General features: G+C 40.6%; 1 protein-coding gene across 1 annotated transcript in view; it reads right to left on the minus strand.

Moving 5' to 3' along the window:
• hspa9 (heat shock protein 9) overlaps positions 1-20822 on the minus strand; it is a 74422-nt gene that overhangs the window by 42534 nt on the left and 11066 nt on the right. The window contains exons 3-6 of the mRNA XM_034180981.1: positions 16377-16464; positions 2703-2884; positions 2422-2546; positions 2267-2340 (exon numbers count right to left, since the gene is read on the minus strand). Of these exons, the coding sequence (XP_034036872.1) occupies positions 2267-2340; positions 2422-2546; positions 2703-2884; positions 16377-16464 (469 nt within the window). The remainder of the gene's footprint in view (positions 1-2266; positions 2341-2421; positions 2547-2702; positions 2885-16376; positions 16465-20822) is intronic.

A 20822-nucleotide genomic window follows, 5' to 3' on the forward strand; every position in this document is an offset into this window, starting at 1 on the left:
GCGCAGTTAGGTTGATCTAGTTATCTATATAACGATTTGTTTCACAGTGTAATCTTCACGTGCCTTAACTAAAGCACTCCCTCTGCTGAATCACCTCTAAATTATTTACACGATTTACTTTGTGTGTTTTTAGGAATCTGCTAGCTCTTAGCCGGTTTAGCATGGCGGCTTCTCCTGTCTCTCCCGCACTTTTCTGCTCTGGGTGTGAAATGTTTAGTTATTCCTCGGCCTCCTTTAGCAGTAATGGTACTTGTAATAAGTGTAGCTTATTCGTAGCTTTGGAGGCCAGGCTAGGCGAATTGGAGACTCGGCTCCGCACCTTGGAAAATCCTACAGCTAGCCAGGCCCCTGTAATTGGTGCGGACCAAGGTAGCTTAGCCGCCGTTAGCTGTCCCCCAGCAGATCCCGAGCAGCCGGGAAAGCAGGCTGACTGGGTGACTGTGAGGAGGAAGCGTAGCCCTAAACACAAGCCCCCTGTACACCACCAACCCGTTCACATTTCTAACCGTTGTTCCCCACTCGGCGACACACCCACCGAGGAACAAACTGTAGTTATTGGCGACTCCATTTTGAGAAATGTGAAGTTAGCGACACCAGCAACCATAGTCAATTGTCTTCCGGGGGCCAGAGCAGGCAACACTGAAGGAAATTTGAAACTGCTGGCTAAGGCTAAGCGTAAATTTGGTAAGATTGTAATTCACGTCGGCAGTAATGACACCCGGTTACGCCAATCAGAGGTCACTAAAATTAACATTGAATCGGTGTGTAACTTTGCAAAAACAATGTCGGACTCTGTAGTTTTCTCTGGGCCCCTCCCCAATCGGACCGGGAGTGACATGTTTAGCCACATGTTCTCCTTGAATTGCTGGCTGTCTGAGTGGTGTCCAAAAAATGAGGTGGGCTTCATAGATAATTGGCAAAGCTTCTGGGGAAAACCTGGTCTTGTTAGGAGAGACGGCATCCATCCCACTTTGGATGGAGCAGCTCTCATTTCTAGAAATCTGGCCAATTATATTAAATCCTCCAAACCGTGACTATCCAGGGTTGGGACCAGGAAGCAGAGTTGTCGTCTTACACACCTCTCTGCAGCTTCTCTCCCCCTGCCATCCCCTCATTACCCCATCCCCGTAGAGACGGTGCCTGCTCCCAGACCACCAATAACCAGCAAAAATCTATTTAAGCATAAAAATTCAAAATTCAAAAAGAAAAAATAATATAGCACCTTCAACTGCACCACATACCTGGAGTAGTGTTTTGTTTTATTTTAGACATACATACATCACAAAGAGATTTCCACCAGGTTTCACCTGATTAGAAGCATTTTTAGATGCCGACAGCAACTGTCTCAACCACTGACAACATATTACAGCAAGAGTCCACAAAAGTTTTTTAAAGGCCTGACTAAAGTGTGCAGTCTACTGCATTTTATTTTTTTATTGTGTAAAAACACAGCTTTTAGAACAAATTGTCATTAAACTTAAATAAAACAGGGATGAAGTGGAGGTTTAAGAGTCGCTTGGTGTTCACAGGAAACAGTTACTTTTTGACTCTTTTACGACAACGAATGCTGAGCCATTAATTATTATACAGAAAACAAATGCACACCAATGTGCTGAGATGCGAACAGCTTAATGCTAACTTTAACATTGAAAACACCATAAACATGAACTGGTTGGTTTAACATAAAAAAGGTAAATATTACTCACAGACATATGCTCTTTAAGGTTTTAGCAGGGAAAAGTTAAGATAAAGCCAAATAAAACAAAGAACCAACAAAGCAGCAGATTGAAGCACTGCTTCATTGCTTCAAGGTTCAAAGCAAAGCTGCGCTGCAGAAACGGCTGATAGCATAGAAGAAACAAAACATTTGCGGTAAAATAAAGTTATTTAGCAACTAATCAATGAATAAATTAGTCGATAACTATTTCAATAATTGATTTTAACTGATGAGTTGTTTCAGCTCTAAATACAACGGTAAGGTTATTGAGAGTATTTATGATTCATTTACTTAATAAAAAAAGACCAATGACAAATAGTTTGTCTGAGCCTCAATAGAGGCCGACCTCTACAACTGAGTGATGACGTGTGTTCACGTGTCCTTTGATTAAAATGTGCACACATGTCAAAACAAACCACACACGTGGAAAACACACCACAGTCTAAATGAATATTCTGAACAGGCTTCATATGAAGACATCAACACAGAACCCCCCCCAGGTTGTGTGTGTGTCTGGAGTCATCGAGAAGTGTGTCAGTGCGTTTGCACCTGTCTCTGTGAGTCGTTGAAGTAGGCTGGGACAGTGATGACTGCATTCTTCACTTTAGTTCCAAAGTAGTTCTCTGCAACACAAAAACATTTCTTGGAACTGAAATCTCCAAAACGGAGGTGTGACACCGAGTCTGTCCTGAAGACAGTCATACCTGCTGTCTCCTTCATCTTCATCAGAACAAAGGCTCCAACTTGACTGGGGGAGTACAGCTTCCCATGAGCTTCCACCCACGCGTCCCCGTTAGACGCACGCACGATCTTGTAGGGTACATTCTTACTGTGAACCACGAAACTTCAGTCAGAATCACCAACAAGCATCAAAAAAAAATGTTTCTGGTGTGTTTGTTTTGTTTTATTAATACAAAAACCACAGGCACAATGAAGAGCCGAGAAAGAAATGAGAACAGAGCCGACGGCTGAAGGCTTCACTCACATGTCCTTCTGGACCTCGGGATCATCAAAGCGTCGTCCTATGAGTCTCTTGGTGGCATACAATGTGTTCTGGGGGTTAGTAACAGCCTGGCGTTTAGCGGGCATGCCCACCAGACGCTCCCCATCTGCTGCAAAGGCAACGACTGAAGGAGTTGTCCTCGCTCCCTCTGCGTTCTCCAGCACCTAGGAGGTGAACAGCTATCAGTGAGCAGCGAGCACTGCACCGCTGCACTCATTTCTTTACACACTATTTACACCTTATTTAGATTCAACTGTCCAATGACCACACCCACTCAGCAAAGTCCGACTGTAACGTACCCATGTGCGAGGGTGACGATTAAGAGGTCACCGCTGACACAAAGACACTTCAACTGAATGGGAACATCACACGACATACAGCTGGCAAAACGAGCACTGAACACAAGAACCTGATGCTTTTTCAGGAATCCCACGGGTCACAGGATTCCTGCCAGCTGGGCGTCAACTTGACCATTAATCACATGATTGGGATGGGACAGTATAATGCAAACCCTAATGCTGCGTTTACACATAACGACGACAAGTCATGAATGCCACGAAGTACACATTCTTGGCCGCTGATCACGAATGTGATGATTCGGGGCAGAGGAGTCAGGTGTCCTCAGGAACTGCTGCAACCTGTTACCACACATTACGATTAATGGCACGTGTTACTGGAGAATTATCAGGAACCATTACGCACGGTCAAGAATAGTGTTCCACGCTGTTACGCGCTATTCTGTCACGTTGTGAACGAGGTGAATTGTCTCCACACACACACCCATATTCATCCATCCGAATTCAGATCGCTCCAGTTTTTCAGAAGAACTCTGTGACTGCATGTGTAGTTGGGCTCTGTGCCATGGAGTGGTGCAGAGAGGAGGAGCAGGACAAAGCCAGATGTGTGGCTTCATGCGGCTCTCGTCTCGCGCATTTTCCCAAACATCAGGCACATGCAGCAGGTGGAACACCTGCAGAAGCGCACTGAAGAGCACTGAAATTAGACTTTTAGCCGACTTGGTATCAGCAATCAAACTGAATGTTGTGCAGCAGGGTTTAATTGTGTGCGCACTTCTTCCTCTGCCGGACTGGAGGAGGTGCAGAGATGTCTGGCTGCGCGTGAGTCTCCTCTCACTCCTCTGGTTGCTCAGACTCGTTCTCCTGCTCATCGGTTACAACAGCAGGTGGAACACCTGCAGGAGCGTCCTGAGGAGCTTCAGCATGAACTGTGGAACGACATTTGGAGCCGAGTTTAATTATGCGCACGTGACAGAAAACTGATTTGTCGTGGCACACAGTGAAATGTGACGCTGCGTTACAAGTCGTGTCAAAACTTGACAGTTTCCGTGTCACTTCATAATAACACGTGACAGTTTGGGCTCCAAGAACCATCACAGGAACCACTGCGAACGTTGTCACGTTCTATTAAGGATCAATACTCATCAAGACGGATCAATACGCTCAGTTACAACCTCCACGACGTGAGACGAAATGAGGGTGGTGTGTGACATTCGTGGAAGATTTTTTGACAGACAAAAACATGCTCCACGAATATCAAGAATATCACACACCAACACGCACTATTAAGAAACCTGTTCAGAGGCGTTAAGTCACATTAAGAATGTCAGGAATGACAGAAAAATGTCTTGGTTATGTGTAAACACACCTTAAGACACACACACAGTGTGTGTGTGTATATATATATATATATATATATATATATATATATACACACACACACACACACACACACACACACATACATACACACACACACACACGAGGTCTGTCCAAAAACTAATGGACCTTTCAATTTTTTTCAAAAACTATATGGATTTGAATCACGTGTGATTGCATCAGCCAAGCTTGAACCTTCGTGCGCATGCGTGAGTTGTTTTACGCCTGTCGGTTGCGTCATTTGCCTGTGGGCAGGCTTTGAGTGAGCACTGGTCCACCCCCCTCGTCGGATTTCTTTTGTCTGAGAACTTGCTGAGAGACTGCCGCTTTGCTCCATGAAAATTTTTTCAGAAACTGTTAGAGACAGCCAGTTGGAAACCATTCAAGAGATTCAGTTGGATATTGGTGAAGATTCTGTCGGCGTCACACGGATTAAGCACTGTTAAAACCTTTTTAAAGACAGCCCACAACGGCGGAGGGTGCGCGGAGCACCGAGCGGCCATCGACAGGCTGGAACGACCAGATCATTTCTAAACTGAACGCTGTGTTGATTCAGGACATCATGGAACTACCACAGAAATGGCAAGAGAGCTGGACATAGCACTTTTGTGGCACATTCCACTGTTACAGGAGATTTTGTAATGAAAGACGTGCGGAGGATTTCGCGCGTCGGCACGGAGCCGCTCATGGCGCACAACAACAAAAAAAAAACACCTCCGTGTTAGAAGTCTGACAGGACATGTTGTGGCATGTCCAGCTGTTACACAATTTCTCGGATACTCACTCGACTGAAAGCCATCGAAAGCCATCTGAATCTTCTGAATGGTTTCCAACACGGAGGTGTTTTTTTTGTTGCGTGTCCTGAGCAGTTCTGTGCCGATGCGCGAAATCCTCTGCTTGTCTTTCATTACAAAATCTCCTGTAACAGTGGAATGTGCCGCAAAAGTGCTATGTCCAGCTCTCTTGCCATTTCTAACTTTAACTAGTAATGACTTCATGACTTTCTTTGCTAATAAAATTTTAACTATTAGAGAAAAAATTACTCATAACCATCCCAAAGACGTATCGTTATCTTTGGCTGCTTTCAGTGATGCCGGTATTTGGTTAGACTCTTTCTCTCCGATTGTTGTGTCTGAGTTATTTTCATTAGTTACTTCATCCAAACCATCAACATGTCTATTAGACCCCATTGTACCAGGCTGCTCAAGGAAGCCCTACCATTATTTAATGCTTCAATCTTAAATATGATCAATCTATCTTTGTTAGTTGGCTATGTACCACAGGCTTTTAAGGTGGCAGTAATTAAACCATTACTTAAAAAGCCATCACTTGACCCAGCTATCTTAGCTAATTATAGGCCAATCTCCAACCTTCCTTTTCTCTCAAAAATTCTTGAAAGGGTAGTTGTAAAACAGCTAACTGATCATCTGCAGAGGAATGGTCTATTTGAAGAGTTTCAGTCAGGTTTTAGAATTCATCATAGTACAGAAACAGCATTAATGAAGGTTACAAATTATCTTCTTATGGCCTCAGACAGCGGACTCATCTCTGTGCTTGTTCTGTTAGACCTCAGTGCTGCTTTTGATACTGTTGACCATAAAATTTTATTAGAGATTAAAGCATGCCATAGGTATTAAAGGCACTGCGCTGCGGTGGTTTGATTCATATTTATCTAATAGATTACAATTTGTTCATGTAAATGGGGAATCTTCTTCACAGACTAAGGTTAATTATGGAGTTCCACAAGGTTCTGTGCTAGGACCAATTTTATTCACTTTATACATGCTTCCCTTAGGTAGTATTATTAGACGGTATTGCTTAAATTTTCATTGTTACGCAGATGATACCCAGCTTTATCTATCCATGAAGCCAGAGGACACACACCAATTAGCTAAACTGCAGGATTGTCTTACAGACATAAGGACATGGATGACCTCTAATGTCCTGCTTTTAAACTCATAAAATTGAAGTTATTGTACTTGGCCCCACAAATCTTAGAAACATGGTGTCTAACCAGATTCTTACTCTGGATGGCATTACCCTGACCTCTAGTAATACTGTGAGAAATCTTGGAGTCATTTTTGATCAGGATATGTCATTCAAAGCGCATATTAAACAAATACGTAAGACTGCTTTTTTGCATTTACGCATTTATTTCTTCTAGGCTGGACTATTGTAATTCATTATTATCAGGTTGTCCTAAAAGTTCCCTGAAAAGCCTTCAGTTAATTCAAAATGCTGCAGCTAGAGTACTGACGGGGACTAGAAGGAGAGAGCATATCTCACCCATATTGGCCTCTCTTCATTGGCTTCCTGTTAATTCTAGAATAGAATTTAAAATTCTTCTTCTTACTTATAAGGTTTTGAATAATCAGGTCCCATCTTATCTTAGGGACCTCATAGTACCATATCACCCCAATAGAGCGCTTCGCTCTCAGACTGCAGGCTTACTTGTAGTTCCTAGGGTTTGTAAGAGTAGAATGGGAGGCAGAGCCTTCAGCTTTCAGGCTCCTCTCCTGTGGAACCAGCTCCCAATTCAGATCAGGGAGACAGACACCCTCTCACTTTTAAGATTAGGCTTAAAACTTTCCTTTTTGCTAAAGCTTATAGTTAGGGCTGGATCAGGTGACCCTGAACCATCCCTTAGTTATGCTGCTATAGACTTAGACTGCTGGGGGATCAACACAGCGTTCAGTTTAGAAATGATCTGGTCGATTCAGCCTGTCGATGGCCGCTCGGCGCGCCCTCTGCCGTTGTGGGCTGTCTTTAAAAAGGTTTTAACAGTCCTTAATCCACGTGACGCCGACAGAATCTTCACCAAAATCCATCTGAATCTTTCGAATGGTTTCCAACTGCCTGTCTCTAACACTTTCTGAAAAAATTTTCATGGAGCAAAGCGGCAGTCTCTCAGCAAGTTCTCAGTCAAAAGAAATCCGACGGGAGGGGTGGACCAGTGCTCACTCAAAGCCTGACTACAGGCAAATGATGCAACCGACAGGTGTGAAAAAACTCACGCATGCGCAAGAAGATTCAAGCTTGGCTCATGCAAGCACACGTGATTCAAATCCATATAGTTTTTGAAAAAAATAAAAAGGTCCATATATATATATATATATATATATATATATATATATATATATATATATATATATATATATATATATATATATATATATATATATATATATATATATATATATATATAGACCCTGAACCATCCCTTAGTTATGCTGCTATAGACGTAGACTGCTGGGGGGTTCCCATGATGCACCGTTTCTTTCTCTTTTTGCTCTGTATGCACCACTCTGCATTTAATCATTAGTGATTGATCTCTGCTCCCCTCCACAGCATGTCTTTTTCCTGGTTCTCTCCCTCAGCCCCAACCAGTCCCAGCAGAAGACTGCCCCTCCCTGAGCCTGGTTCTGCTGGAGGTTTCTTCCTGTTAAAAGGGAGTTTTTCCTTCCTACTGTAGCCAAGTGCTTGCTCACAGGGGGTCGTTTTGACCGTTGGGGTTTTACATAATTATTGTATGGCTTTGCCTTACAATATAAAGCGCCTTGGGGCAACTGTTTGTTGTGATTTGGCGCTATATAAAAAAATTGATTGATTGATTGATTTGAACCTTCGTGCGCAAGCGTGAGTTTTTTCACGCCTGTCGGTTGTGTCATTTGCTTGTAAGCAGCCTTTGTGTGAGGATGGGTGGAGTCTCTCGTCGTTTTTTTCTTTGCAAGGAAAAAGACGGAACAAATGGAGCAGCGTGACTGCAACAGATTTTGCCAGAAACTGGGCGACAGCCAAGTGGAAACCATTCAGATTATTCAGACGGCTTTCGGTGACGATCCTCTGGGCATCACACAGATTAAGGAGCGGTACAATCAGTTTAAAGACGGCCGCACAACGGTGGAGAGCGAGCCGTGCTCCGATCGGCCATCAACATGCTGAAATGACCAGATCATTTCCAAAGTGAACGCTGTGGTGATGTGGGACCGTCGTGTGACTATCAGAGAAATTGCGTAAGAGGTGGACATCAGCACTTTTTTGCCACATTCCACTGTGACAGAAGATTTGGCCATGAAAAGAGTGGCGGCAAAACTCATGCCGATGGCTGCTGACGGCGGAGCAAAAGCGCCTCTGTGTTCAAGTCTCACAGTACTGTCTGAAATTACTAATATATATATATATCTATATAGACAGAGAGAGAGAGAGAGAGACAGGGAGCGAGAGAGAGAGAGAGACAGGGAGCGAGAGAGAGAGAGACAGAGAGAGAGAGAGAGAGAGAGAGAGAGAGACAGAGAGAGAGAGAGACAGAGAGAGAGAGAGCGACAGAGACAGAGAGCGACAGAGAGAGAGAGCGACAGAGAGAGAGACAGAGAGCGACAGAGAGAGAGACAGAGAGCGACAGAGAGAGAGACAGACAGAGAGAGACGGAGAGAGCAAGAGAGAGACAGACAGAGACAGACAGGGAGAGAGCAAGAGAGAGAGACAGAGAGCGACAGAGAGAGAGAGAGAAAGACAGAGACAGACAGAGAGAGAGCAAGAGAGAGAGACAGAGAGAGACCCCCCCAAAAAATATACATTTGAAACACTTGGTTTGACCCTTAAATGCTACAAAATTCATCACTTATGTTTCTTTTTTACTTGCAGAGACCCTGAAGTTTATGTTGATGCCAAGCAAGACTCAGGAAAATGCCAAGATTAACCAAACTACAGCAAACAAAAATTATTGAGTTTTGGCACCAGACCAAGAGTGTCAAACAGGTGCAGTGACTTGATGCTAGACTGATAAAATGCAGGGCCAGTAATGACACTGGTATGAAAAACTTCAACCTTTCAGCTTTCTATCCAGACATAAATTTATTTACTAGACATATGCTTTGACCATTTTCTTTGCTGATAAAATGTTGCATATTTTTTTGGGACACCCGATATATCAAATCAGAATCACATCAATTTTTTTTATATAGCGCCAAATCACAACAAACAGTTGCCCCAAGGCGCTTTATATTGTAAGGCAAAGCCATACAATAATTACAGAAAAACCCCAACGGTCAAAACGACCCCCTGTGAGCAAGCACTTGGCTACAGTGGGAAGGAAAAACTCCCTTTTAACAGGAAGAAACCTCCAGCAGAACCAGGCTCAGGGAGGGGCAGTCTTCTGCTGGGACTGGTTGGGGCTGAGGGAGAGAACCAGGAAAAAGACATGCTGTGGAGGGGAGCAGAGATCGATCACTAATGATTAAATGCAGAGTGGTGCATACAGAGCAAAAAGAGAAAGACACAGTGCATCATGGGAACCCCCCAGCAGTCTAAGTCTACAACCCTTGGCAATAATTATGGAATCACCGGCCTCTGAGGATGTTCATTCAGTTGTTTAATTTTGTACAAAAAAAGCAGATCACAGACATGACACAAAACTAAAGTCATAAACGTAAACTTGTGCATTTATTGATGATGTAATGACAGCCATCTCCCCAGTGCCTTTACCTGACATGCAGCCCCATATTTTTTTCCTGATTTCTTTTAGTGTTTCTTAAAGCCAGAAAGTTGCCATTTGAAATGACTTTAGTTTTGTGTCATGTCTGTGATCTGCTTTTTTTTCTACAAAATTAAACAACTGAATGAACATCCTCAGAGGCCGGTGATTCCATAATTATTGCCAGGGGTTGTATAGCAGCATAACTAAGGGATGGTTCAGGGTCACCTGATCCAGCCCTAACTATAAGCTTTAGCAAAAAGGAAAGTTTTAAGCCTAATCTTAAAAGTAGAGAGGGTGTCTGTCTCCCTGATCTGAATTGGGAGCTGGTTCCACAGGAGAGGAGCCTGAAAGCTGAAGGCTCTGCCTCCCATTCTACTCTTACAAACCCTAGGAACTACAAGTAAGCCTGCAGTCTGAGAGCGAAGCACTCTATTGGGGTGATATGGTACTACGAGGTCTCTAAGATAAGATGGGACCTGATTATTCAAAACCTTATAAGTAAGAAGAAGAATTTTAAATTCTATTCTAGAATTAACAGGAAGCCAATGAAGAGAGGCCAATATGGGTGAGATATGCTCTCTCCTGCTAGTCCCCGTCAGTACTCTAGCTGCAGCATTCTGAACCAACTGAAGGCTTTTTAGGGAACTTTTAGGACAACCTGATAATAATGAATTACAATAGTCCAGCCTAGAGGAAATAAATGCATGAATTAGTTTTTCAGCATCACTCTGAGACAAGACCTTTCTGATTTTAGAGATATTGCGTAAATGCAAAAAAGCAGTCCTACATATTTGTTTAATATGCGCTTTGAATGACATATCCTGATCAAAAATGACTCCAAGATTTCTCACAGTATTACTAGAGGTCAGGGTAATGCCATCCAGAGTAAGGATCTGGTTAGACACCATATATCTCATGGTTCTCCCCAGACAACGGAACAATGACGTTACACCATTATAGTCTTATCACAGCATTGTCATACCACTGTTCTCTGCTCTTAGGTAGTTTTCTAAAATCCAGCAAGGCTGTTTGTGCTGAACTGCCCGCTCGTCCTTCCACTGCCAGCAGAGAGACAAGCAGAACAGCGCGGCAGCTCAGACAGAGCACACAGTGTCTCACCATGGAAAAGAAGAATAACAAAAAGTCCATCAAAGTCTTCCAATAAAAAGAGCTCCTTCTGCTTGTATGGCTCCAGAAATTAATTTATAGGCTTTATTTTACAGTTGAAAGCCTTCATGTTTCCAAAGTTTGCTCAAATATGGTATGAGAGTGACGTGTCTCTTGTTCCCTCATACACACAGAGAGAGGAGAAAAGGTGTGAACAGCAGACGCTACATGGTGTATAAAGTGGCGAAGCAATTTTAATCAATGATCATCTTCACCACACAGCTTCAGTGAAACAGTAAAGTGTGAAAAACTGATTCAGAAAGTTTTTCATCCAGGATTTAATCTTTAAAATAGCAAATTTACTTGTACGTGAGAACTTACTTTTTTTTTGTAATTTATTCTTTATTTTCTTTTCCACTTTGTAAAATTACAGAAGACAAAAATAACTGTTGAAAATAGTAATAAGTAAAGAAAACAAAAAACAACAACAAATATTAACAACAAACAAACTTGTAGCTTTAAACCGGGATGTGATACTTCAGTCGATCTAAATAATGATCCTTAAATTACTATCCTTCCAAACTTTTATACACAACGTACAATCTTCTATGCCCCATACATGTACCAACACACACAGACCTATAAATACATACATGAACTTCTATCTATATCTACATATACTGATATTTAACCCTCCAGACATCTCAACCAATCCTAAACAAAATCAGTTCTGTGTTGTCTAATATATTTTAACCATCCTTCCCAGATACTGTTAAATTTTTCAACTTCCAATCTTAGTGACGCCGCTAATTTCTCCATATTATAAATGCTTAACATTACATCAAACCATTCTTCCACTTTAGGCAGCAGATCACTTTGCCATCTTCTGGTTATTACTTTTCTACTAGCCTATAGCACAATTCTTATAAATTTATAATTGTCCCCTCTTTTCAAATTCAAAGTTTCAACTTTCCCAAGATACATCATTTCAAATTGAATTGGGAACTTAATTTTCATCACCTCATCAATTACTTTTTTAATTTCTGTCCAATACTGAGATATTAAAGGGCATCCCCAGAAGACATGAACGTGATCTGCGTTAGTAGCACCACAGGATCGCCAACACTTGGTATCTCCATACTTTCTCTGAGCTGGAGTAGCAAAAAAACGAATTATATTCTTTCATCCATATTCCATCCAGAACAGTAAGTTAGTGGTTTTCCATTGGTAGCTATTCAAGTCTCCCCAATCCTATTTGCTTCCCTCTCCCATTTCACTTTTACATAATCAGTACTATCTGCCTTTAAGTCCTCCAAGCTCTTGTACAGCCTTGAGATGGCTTTTTGTTTTATCTGTGATTTATAAGCTTCTATTATATTTTTTATGATATCTGGTACCTCCAAATTAACCTTCTTACTTTCTTGGTCTAAATAATGTCGTAGCTGTAAATATTGATGGAAGTCTTGATTCTGGAGCCCAAATACTTCCTTTAATTTCTGAAAACTCATCACTGTTTGTTTTTGTATAACCTCCCAATGCATCTTTGGACCATTTTCCCATAATTTAAACCTACAATCTAATTTATTAGGTATAAAATCTAGATCATATGCGATCCATCTCAAAAATCTACAATGACCCGTTAAATTATATTTCTTCACAATTTTATTCCAAATTTTAATTGGCACTTCCAATAATGGATTACCCTTCCCTTTCCATCAAATAAAATAGCTTGTAATGGTAGCCTCTCTATTAGTCCTTCCTCAATGTCTTTCCATCGTGCCATGTATTCTGGATCAGACAAGTTAAGAAGTACCCTCAGTTGTGCAGCTTGAAAATAGCTTTTTAGACATGGTAGTGCTAAACCACCACTCCCTTTTGGCAATTGCATTGTTCTGTATTTTATTCTTGGCTTTGCTCCCTGCCATATGTACCTAGATATAAGTTTATCCCATTCTTTTTCTGTCACCTCGTCTGGCAGATTTTGAAACAGGTATAACGGTCGGGGTAAAATGTTCATCTTGATCACTTCCACTCTTGATGTTAAACTCAAATATGGTATTAAGTTCCATTTTTCTAAGTCAATTTTTATATTTGATATAATTTTCTCATAGTTTGAAGACTTCAGATTTTCAATTTCTTTAGGTAAATGAATTCCTACATATTTAATAGATTTCATATCCCATCTGATGTTATAGCTCTGTCTTATATTTTGGTTTGGTTCATAATTATAGGTTAGAACTTGAGGTTTTTTAACATTAACTTTGTACCCCGACAGTACACCAAAATTTTCAAAAGCTGACATTAATACAGGCAAAGATGAATTGGGATTTTCCAAATAAATCAGAACATCATCCGCAAACAATGCTATTTTCTGCTCTGTTCCTGCCATTGTAATGCCTTTGATATTATTATTTTGCTTTATCCACTGGCTTAACAGCCCCAGAAAGATGGCAAAGCATAAAGGGCTTACCAAACAGCCCAAATGGCAACCTCTTTCTAATTTGATAATATTAGACAAACTTCCATTGACCTTAATCCTTGCGATGGGATTTGTGTATAATGTCTGGATGGTCCTAATACAATTTTCATGAAAGTTAAACCTCTTCATTACTCTAAATAGGAATTCCCACCTTACTAAATCAAATGCCTTTTCTTTCTTATTTGATGGTAACAAGCAAAAATTAAGTTTTCACAATGTTTTTCTCCTCTTCCCTCAGACTTGTGATGACATCATCTGTTTGTCCTGTGCTTTTATTGTGAAACTCTTGGGCAAGAAACAGGAAATGCTGTGTGACAGTGTGACTCACTTTTTAGAAGCTCCAGTCACATGGCAAAGGAGCTACTCTGTGTTCCTTTTTGTCCGACAAGTCCTTTTCCATCCAGCAAAATGAGTTTCTTGTCCTCAAAGTTTTTCATTAAGTTTTGTGCGTGTTCAGAATTTTGAGAGGAGTTCAGACCAATCTGTCCTGCTGGCTGGACATTTGTTTGCCGTTTTGAGTGTGAGTTTTGGACAAAGCACACACAGCATTTCTGCACCAAACGCAGAGAAAACTGGCTTCAGGTGTTGACAGTCAGGATGTTCCACTGTTTTCAGTGAGAGGCTGACAGGAAAATTAAAGGTTCTTTTTTTAATCTTACCAAGCAAGAATCATAGAGAGCAACAAATGGATTATTTAACTGCAGAGGCACCTGGATTTAAAGGGTTTTTTTTAATCTTCCATGAGAGCCAGAGTTTTCTATTTTAATACAATGCTGTGCAAAGAGTTTCTGTGAAGTGTCTGAGTGGTTAACTCTGAAAACTGACTGTAGAGATAAAAAAGCACCAGACAGAAAGTTGGTTAAATACAGTTTATTAGACACCCACCTAAAATAAATTAATTCTGTGACTCCCAGCTTAATGTAAAAAGCAAGAAACTGACTTTTCACAATGTTTTTCTTGCCATCCCTTTGTCCTGTGTGCTTACTGTGAAAGACTCTTGTGCAAGAAACAGGAAGTGTTGGTGACAATATGGCTAGCTTTGTATAGTGTGCCTTTATAGCAAAAGCGGCGTCAACTCAGAACATGGCGCCATCTTGGGTCCAACTGCACTGAACTACTGAATGAACCTTTAATGTTGTCAACATTGTTCTTAAATCAAATCAATTTTATTTATATAGCGCCAAATCACAACAACAGTTGCCCCAAGGCGCTTTATATTGTAAGGCAAAAGCCATACAATAATTACGGAAAACCCCAACGGTCAAAACGACCCCCTGTGAGCAAGCACTTGGCTACAGTGGGAAGGAAATCTTAAGTCACTTAACCACATACGGCAACACATCCAGGTACAGGTGCTGCCAAAATAAATATTAAAATAGTTAAGCTATCAAATTTACATAATTTTACAATTTATGATGATTTATATAATTAATTTAAAACTGATTTATGCAGCTGCAGCTCTGTAACTCTGTGTCGTGCAATGACGTGTGTGACAGTTTTAAAGTTCTCCATCTCTGGATTATACTTTATTCTGGATTAATCTGACCCATAACAATACTAGGGGAGCTACGACCACTACCTTTGCACCCCCCCACCGCCCAGGACTAATCCAAACCAGATGACCCCAAAAACAACTTAACAGAGATTCAATGATAAGGGTCTACTGGCAGACATTTTGAACCTTAAACCCATGAATGAATTTAGTTTCGGCACAACTGAGTTTGCTGTGACCTGCAATGGTCATTGAATCTCTGTGATATTTAAGTCGTTTATACGTTGATTAAAGGTGTTTTAGTGAAAAACGCTATTTTGGTGGCCACCTTGGATAACTGGCTTGAGGCCAGTTTTTATTTTTGGGAACATCCTGATTGTGTTTTGGGGTCATCTAAGGAACCTAAAAAAGTTGGTTTGGATTAGTCGGGGGGGGGGGGGGGGGGGGGGCAAAGGTAGTGGTCGTGGCTCCCCTAGTACAAGCTTTGCTTTCTACAATCATCACCTCCAAACCAAAGGTAAGATGAACATTTTCCCCTTTTACCAACTTTGTGCTGTACATATGCAGACTTTTCTGATCCATTTTTAATCTGCAGCTGCACTGTAAAAACAATGGGAGATGAAGGATTAAAAGTAGCAAAGTGTCAAATCACAGCCTTTTGTGTCTGATAACAGATTAACAGGTGCACGTCAGGCTGCAGGTCCGGTTTATATGATGACGGTTTAGGTGAGTTTTACTGAACATGGGACTGAACAATAAATTTACCTCTCAAATCTTTGATGATGAAGTCACTTCCATCCCACATGCTGACTTTATTTTCACAAATGTTTCTTCTGTTTGGATCTGAAGTGAATCTGTACATCTTGAAGCCCTTGTTGTGTCTATTTGTGCCTCCAAATGCACAAATGGCACCATGAGTCACGTGACCGATTTTTTTCCCGACTCATCATCGACTCTCTCTGCTTTGTACGAACAGCAACAAACGGATTATTTAACTGCAGAGTGGCCTGGATTTAAACAGGACCTTTTAAGCTTCTGTGAGAGCCAGAGTTTTCTGTTTTAATATAAACGCTGTGCAAAATGTTCCAGTTTAGTAAATTATTGTCTATGTGGTTAATATTTCTTCTTTTTTTTGTGCTAGGCATCAGCTGATAAGGAACACATTGAATAAATGACAAAAGGAAAGGAAGACCTCCCATGTTTAAAGACATGCAGGTTAGGTGGATTGGAAACTTTATATCTGTCCAGGGCTCCCTTACAAAAGAGGTCTCGGTCTCAATGGGACCAACCTGATTAAATAAAGTTTAAAAAAAAAAACAACAAAAAAAAAAAACACGCCAACTCAGTATCTGTACTGGATCAGCGACCCTTGGCTGCGAGGAGCAAAAGAATAGAGTTAGTGGTATGATGAGTGAACATTCATTACCTTGGCCTGTTTACCCTCCATGACTGCAACACATGAGTTGGTGGTTCCGAGGTCAATGCCAATAACTGCACCCTTTACAGCTTCCGACCTGCAAGACACACAGTGACGAAAGTGGGCCATGGGAAAAGAAGGGGGAAAAAAAAAAAAAAAACATTTTTTGGCAACGGCCAAAGGCCAGGTCAATTTTTCCATCCCAGTGTTTTCACACAAACTTGTATTGTGGTACCAGCCTTTAATAAAAAAAACAACAACAAAAAAACTACACTGTAAAAGAAATGACAATTCAAAGAACTCAAAAATAAAAATAATTCTCAGTATCAATTAAAATGGAACAATTGGAGTATTTATGGCACAAACTTGTTCAAGCTTCACTCACTTATGAGTTTTCCTAGTTTTGGCAGGAGCTTTGGATCTATTGATAATCTCTTTTTTCAAATTCTTGGCCACCTTAAAATCCTTAAAAATGTGTTTTTACTGCAAGATTATTTTTTGATTACTGTACATTTTTAAGTTAAAAAACATTTCTTACATTAGAAAACTATTTTTAGACAAATGAAATAGCATTAAAAGTCATGTTTACATGTAGTCATGGTAGATTCATTCATTCAGCAAATGTTGCTGTGAAATGAAAATTGTGAATCCAATCCAGTTTATTTATAGAGCACATTTAAAAACAACAAAGTTGACCAAAGCGCTGTACAATGACAATAAATAGATTGGCAACAATAAAAGTTTTTAAAAACAATAAAATCATCAACCCTCTAGAAATCTGAGGAAAATTTGCAGGGGGTCGAGCCGGCATCTAGGGTCCATGGGGACCCAGTAACCAAATTTATTTTGTATCTAATGATAAATTTTGAGCATCTCCTCGAAAAAAAAAAAATCTCAAAAGAAGTGCATATTTAAATGACCCTAAATTCAACCTTTCATTTGACCTGTCAATGATGATGTTGAAATAACAGAATATGACGTGGAAGTAGGACCTGGAATGATTTCCTTTTAATTGTAAACCAAATTATGCATTAACTCAGAACAATTAAACTACATGAAATCTGAAAAGACTGTTAAACCATTTCAAAAACCACAGCTAAAGCTTGGAGAATATTTTGAAAATCAGGGTAAAATATCAATAACACACATTATAGTAAAAAAGTCACATATTCTTGTGTAAATTCCTGAAACTCCAGTGTCTTTTTTCCCCATGAAAAAAGTCAACATTAATAAAAACTCATTTACATTCTTGTGTAAATTCATGTAAATCTATTCAAAGCCACAATATTTTTTTTCCAATGAAAGAAAGTCTAGATTAGTAATAAAAAAAAACAGTCACAATCTTGTCTAACATCCTGTTTGAACAGCAGAATGTTTATTTTCCAGGGAGAGAAAAATTCTTACCGTGTTTCCTGATGGCACAGTTCACTTTTCCCGTTTATCTTTCCGCCCTGTTGCTCGCAGTTCCAAGAAAACAAACTACACGCCGCTGCATTTTGCTCTCCTCAACGCAAGGTCTGTTGCTAACAAATCTTTTATCTTAAACAACTTCTTCACTACACGTGAGTTGGATTTCCTTTTGTTGACGGAAACGTGGATTAAACCCGGTGACGTCAGCATGTTCACTGAACTCCTCCCCCCTCGCTGCTCTTTCCTCAGCGCACCAAGAGCTACTGGAAGAGGCGGCGGAGTTGCTGCAGTCTTTAGGGACAAATTTACATGTAAATCTGTGGATGTGAATAACTATTCCTGTTTTGAAGTACAGTTATTCACAATGGAGCTTGACTGCCCTGTCCTATGTGCTGTTGTCTACCGTCCACCTAAATTTAATAAAGACTTTATTCAGGAGTTTTCTGAGTTCTTGGCTGAGGTGCCCCCTAAATATGATCAACTCCTTATTTGTGGAGATTTTAATATCCACATTTGCTGTCCATCTGACAAGCTGGCTGTTGATTTTATATGTCTTTTGGAGTCATTTGACTTGACTCAGTCTGTGGATAAACCTTCACATAGAGATGGACATCGTTTGGATTTAATTATTTCCTAAGGGCTCTCTGTGTCACTGGTTGAAATTTTTGAAATCCCCATCTCAGATCATTTGACTATTATTTTTAATGTTCTTGCACCTCCACCTGCAAGCAAGCCTCCTGTCCCGGGTTCCTGTCGGCGCATTATTACCTCTTCTACAGCTGGAGAGTTTACTGCTGCTTTTGTGGATTCTAACTTTTCTGCGTCTAATGGAGATACTTATCCTGAATGCCCAGAGAGTCTTCTGTCATCCTTCTGTGCTGTGTGCACTGGGATTCTGGACATCATCGCTCCTCTTCAGCACAGATCCACCAGGACTAAGGCTGATCCTAGGCTAAATGACACAACCCGAGCCCTAAGTCAGCGCTGCAGACAGGCTGAGCGTCGTTGGAAAAAAGACAGATTGCACGTATCACTGGAGATACTGAGAGATAGTCTCGCCCAGTACCAGAGGGCTGTGAAAGAGGCTAAATCTGAATTTCTCTCTTAAATTATTTTTACAAGTGGACACTGCCCTCGTGTTTTGTTTAACATAATTAACTCGGTTGTGAACCCACACATCTCTCCTCTGGCTGATGCCACCGTTTCCACATGCGAGGACTTTCTGCACTTTTTTGTTGATAAAGTGAACTGTGTAAGAGCGCTGAGCAGCTGCAGCATTAGCCAAAGCCAGCCTGAGACGGCTTTGCATTCCGCCGTGTTTGATCACTTTGAACTGATCTCCCTTATGTCCCTCACTGATATCGTTAACAAAATGAGACCTACAAATTGCCCTTTGGATGTCTTTCCAACTAGATTGTTGAAAGAGGTGCTCACCACCGTTGGGCCATCCCTCTTGGTTTTAATGAACACTTGTCTTAGCTCAGGGTGTGTCCCGAACTCTTTTAAACATGCAATAGTGAGACCACTTCTTAAAAAGCCAAATCTGGATAAAAATGTTCTGTCCAATTTTAGACCTGTTTCTAATCTGCCTTTTATCTCAAACGTCCTTGAGAAAATTGTTTTTCACAGCTGCAATTGTTTTTAGAAAGTAACTCTGTTTTTGAGAAGTTTCAGTCTGGCTTCAGATCAAGACACAACACTGAGTCTGCACTTTTAAAAGTACACAATGACATTGCTCTGTCCGTTGATACCAAGTGCCCTGTTCTTTTAGTAACGTTGGACTTGACAGCAGCATTTGATACGGTCGACCATTCTATTCTTTTATCACGACTTGACCAGTGTGTTGGTATTCGTGGTACAGCACTGAAATGGTTTAAATCATACCTAGCCAACCAAACTTTTTCAGTAATGATCGGTGATTTATCTTCCTCCGTTGCGCCTTTGTTTTGCAGTGTGCCTCAAGGCTCGATTCTTGGCCCTTTATTATTTTCATTGTACGTGTTGCCACTGGGATCTATTGTAGCCAGGCACAATCTTGCTTTTCACTGTTATGCAGATGATATACAGATTTATTTGCCTGTGATCCCGAACACAGCAGGTGCTCTTCAAGCCCTCAACTGTACTGCAGATATAAAGTTATGGCTAGGTCAAAATTTTCTCCATTTAAATGAGGAGAAGACAGAATGTATTTTATTTGGCGATTGCACCACTGATTTTAACCACCCGCCTGCTACACTGAAAGCCACTGTAAAAAAAACCTCAGGGTCACCTTTGACAGTGGTTTCAGATTTGATAAGCAGATTGATAGTGTGGTCAGGACCAGTTTTTATCAGTTGCATCTCTTGGCAAAGGTTAAACCTTTTTTAAACCACGCAGACCTGGAGAAAACCATTCACACTTATCAGCTCGAGGATCAATTATTGCAATGCACTTTATGTTGGGATTTCCCAGTCGTCTCTCAAATGGCTTCAATTGGTTCAAAATGCAGCTGTACGTTTTTTAACAAACACTTCCCGTCGCCAACATATCACTCCAGTTCTTTATTATCTTCATTGGCTCCCCGTTTCTTTTAGAATTGATTTTAAAATTTTACTCTTTGTTTTTAAAGCTCTTAATGGTCTTGCCCCTTCTTACCTTTCCGAACTGTTGTGTATTCGTAACACAACCAGGGCCTTAAGGTCTACAGACCAGCTTTTACTGGAAGTCCCAAGAACCAGGTATAAGTGGGGTGATCAAGCTTTTTCTGTTGCTGGGCCTAGACTCTGGAACAAACTTCCCCCTGACATGAGAACCATGACAGACTTTGATCTTTTTAAAGCTCGACTTAAAACTCATTTGTTCAGACTGGCTTTTGATACTTATTAAGCAGTGATGGTGTATTTATTTTTTATTTATTTATTGCATTTTATTTTTTGAATGTTAACTGTTTATGCAGACTGTCTTTTCCTTGTTTGATTTTAATGGAAAGCACTTTGTGCACCTTGTGTGTTGTAAAAGGGCTTTAAAAATAAAATCTGATTGATTGATTTGATCTTTCAGGTGTGT

Source organism: Thalassophryne amazonica, chromosome 11 (genome assembly GCF_902500255.1).
Source record: "Thalassophryne amazonica chromosome 11, fThaAma1.1, whole genome shotgun sequence".
Taxonomy (NCBI): Eukaryota; Metazoa; Chordata; class Actinopteri; order Batrachoidiformes; family Batrachoididae; genus Thalassophryne; species Thalassophryne amazonica.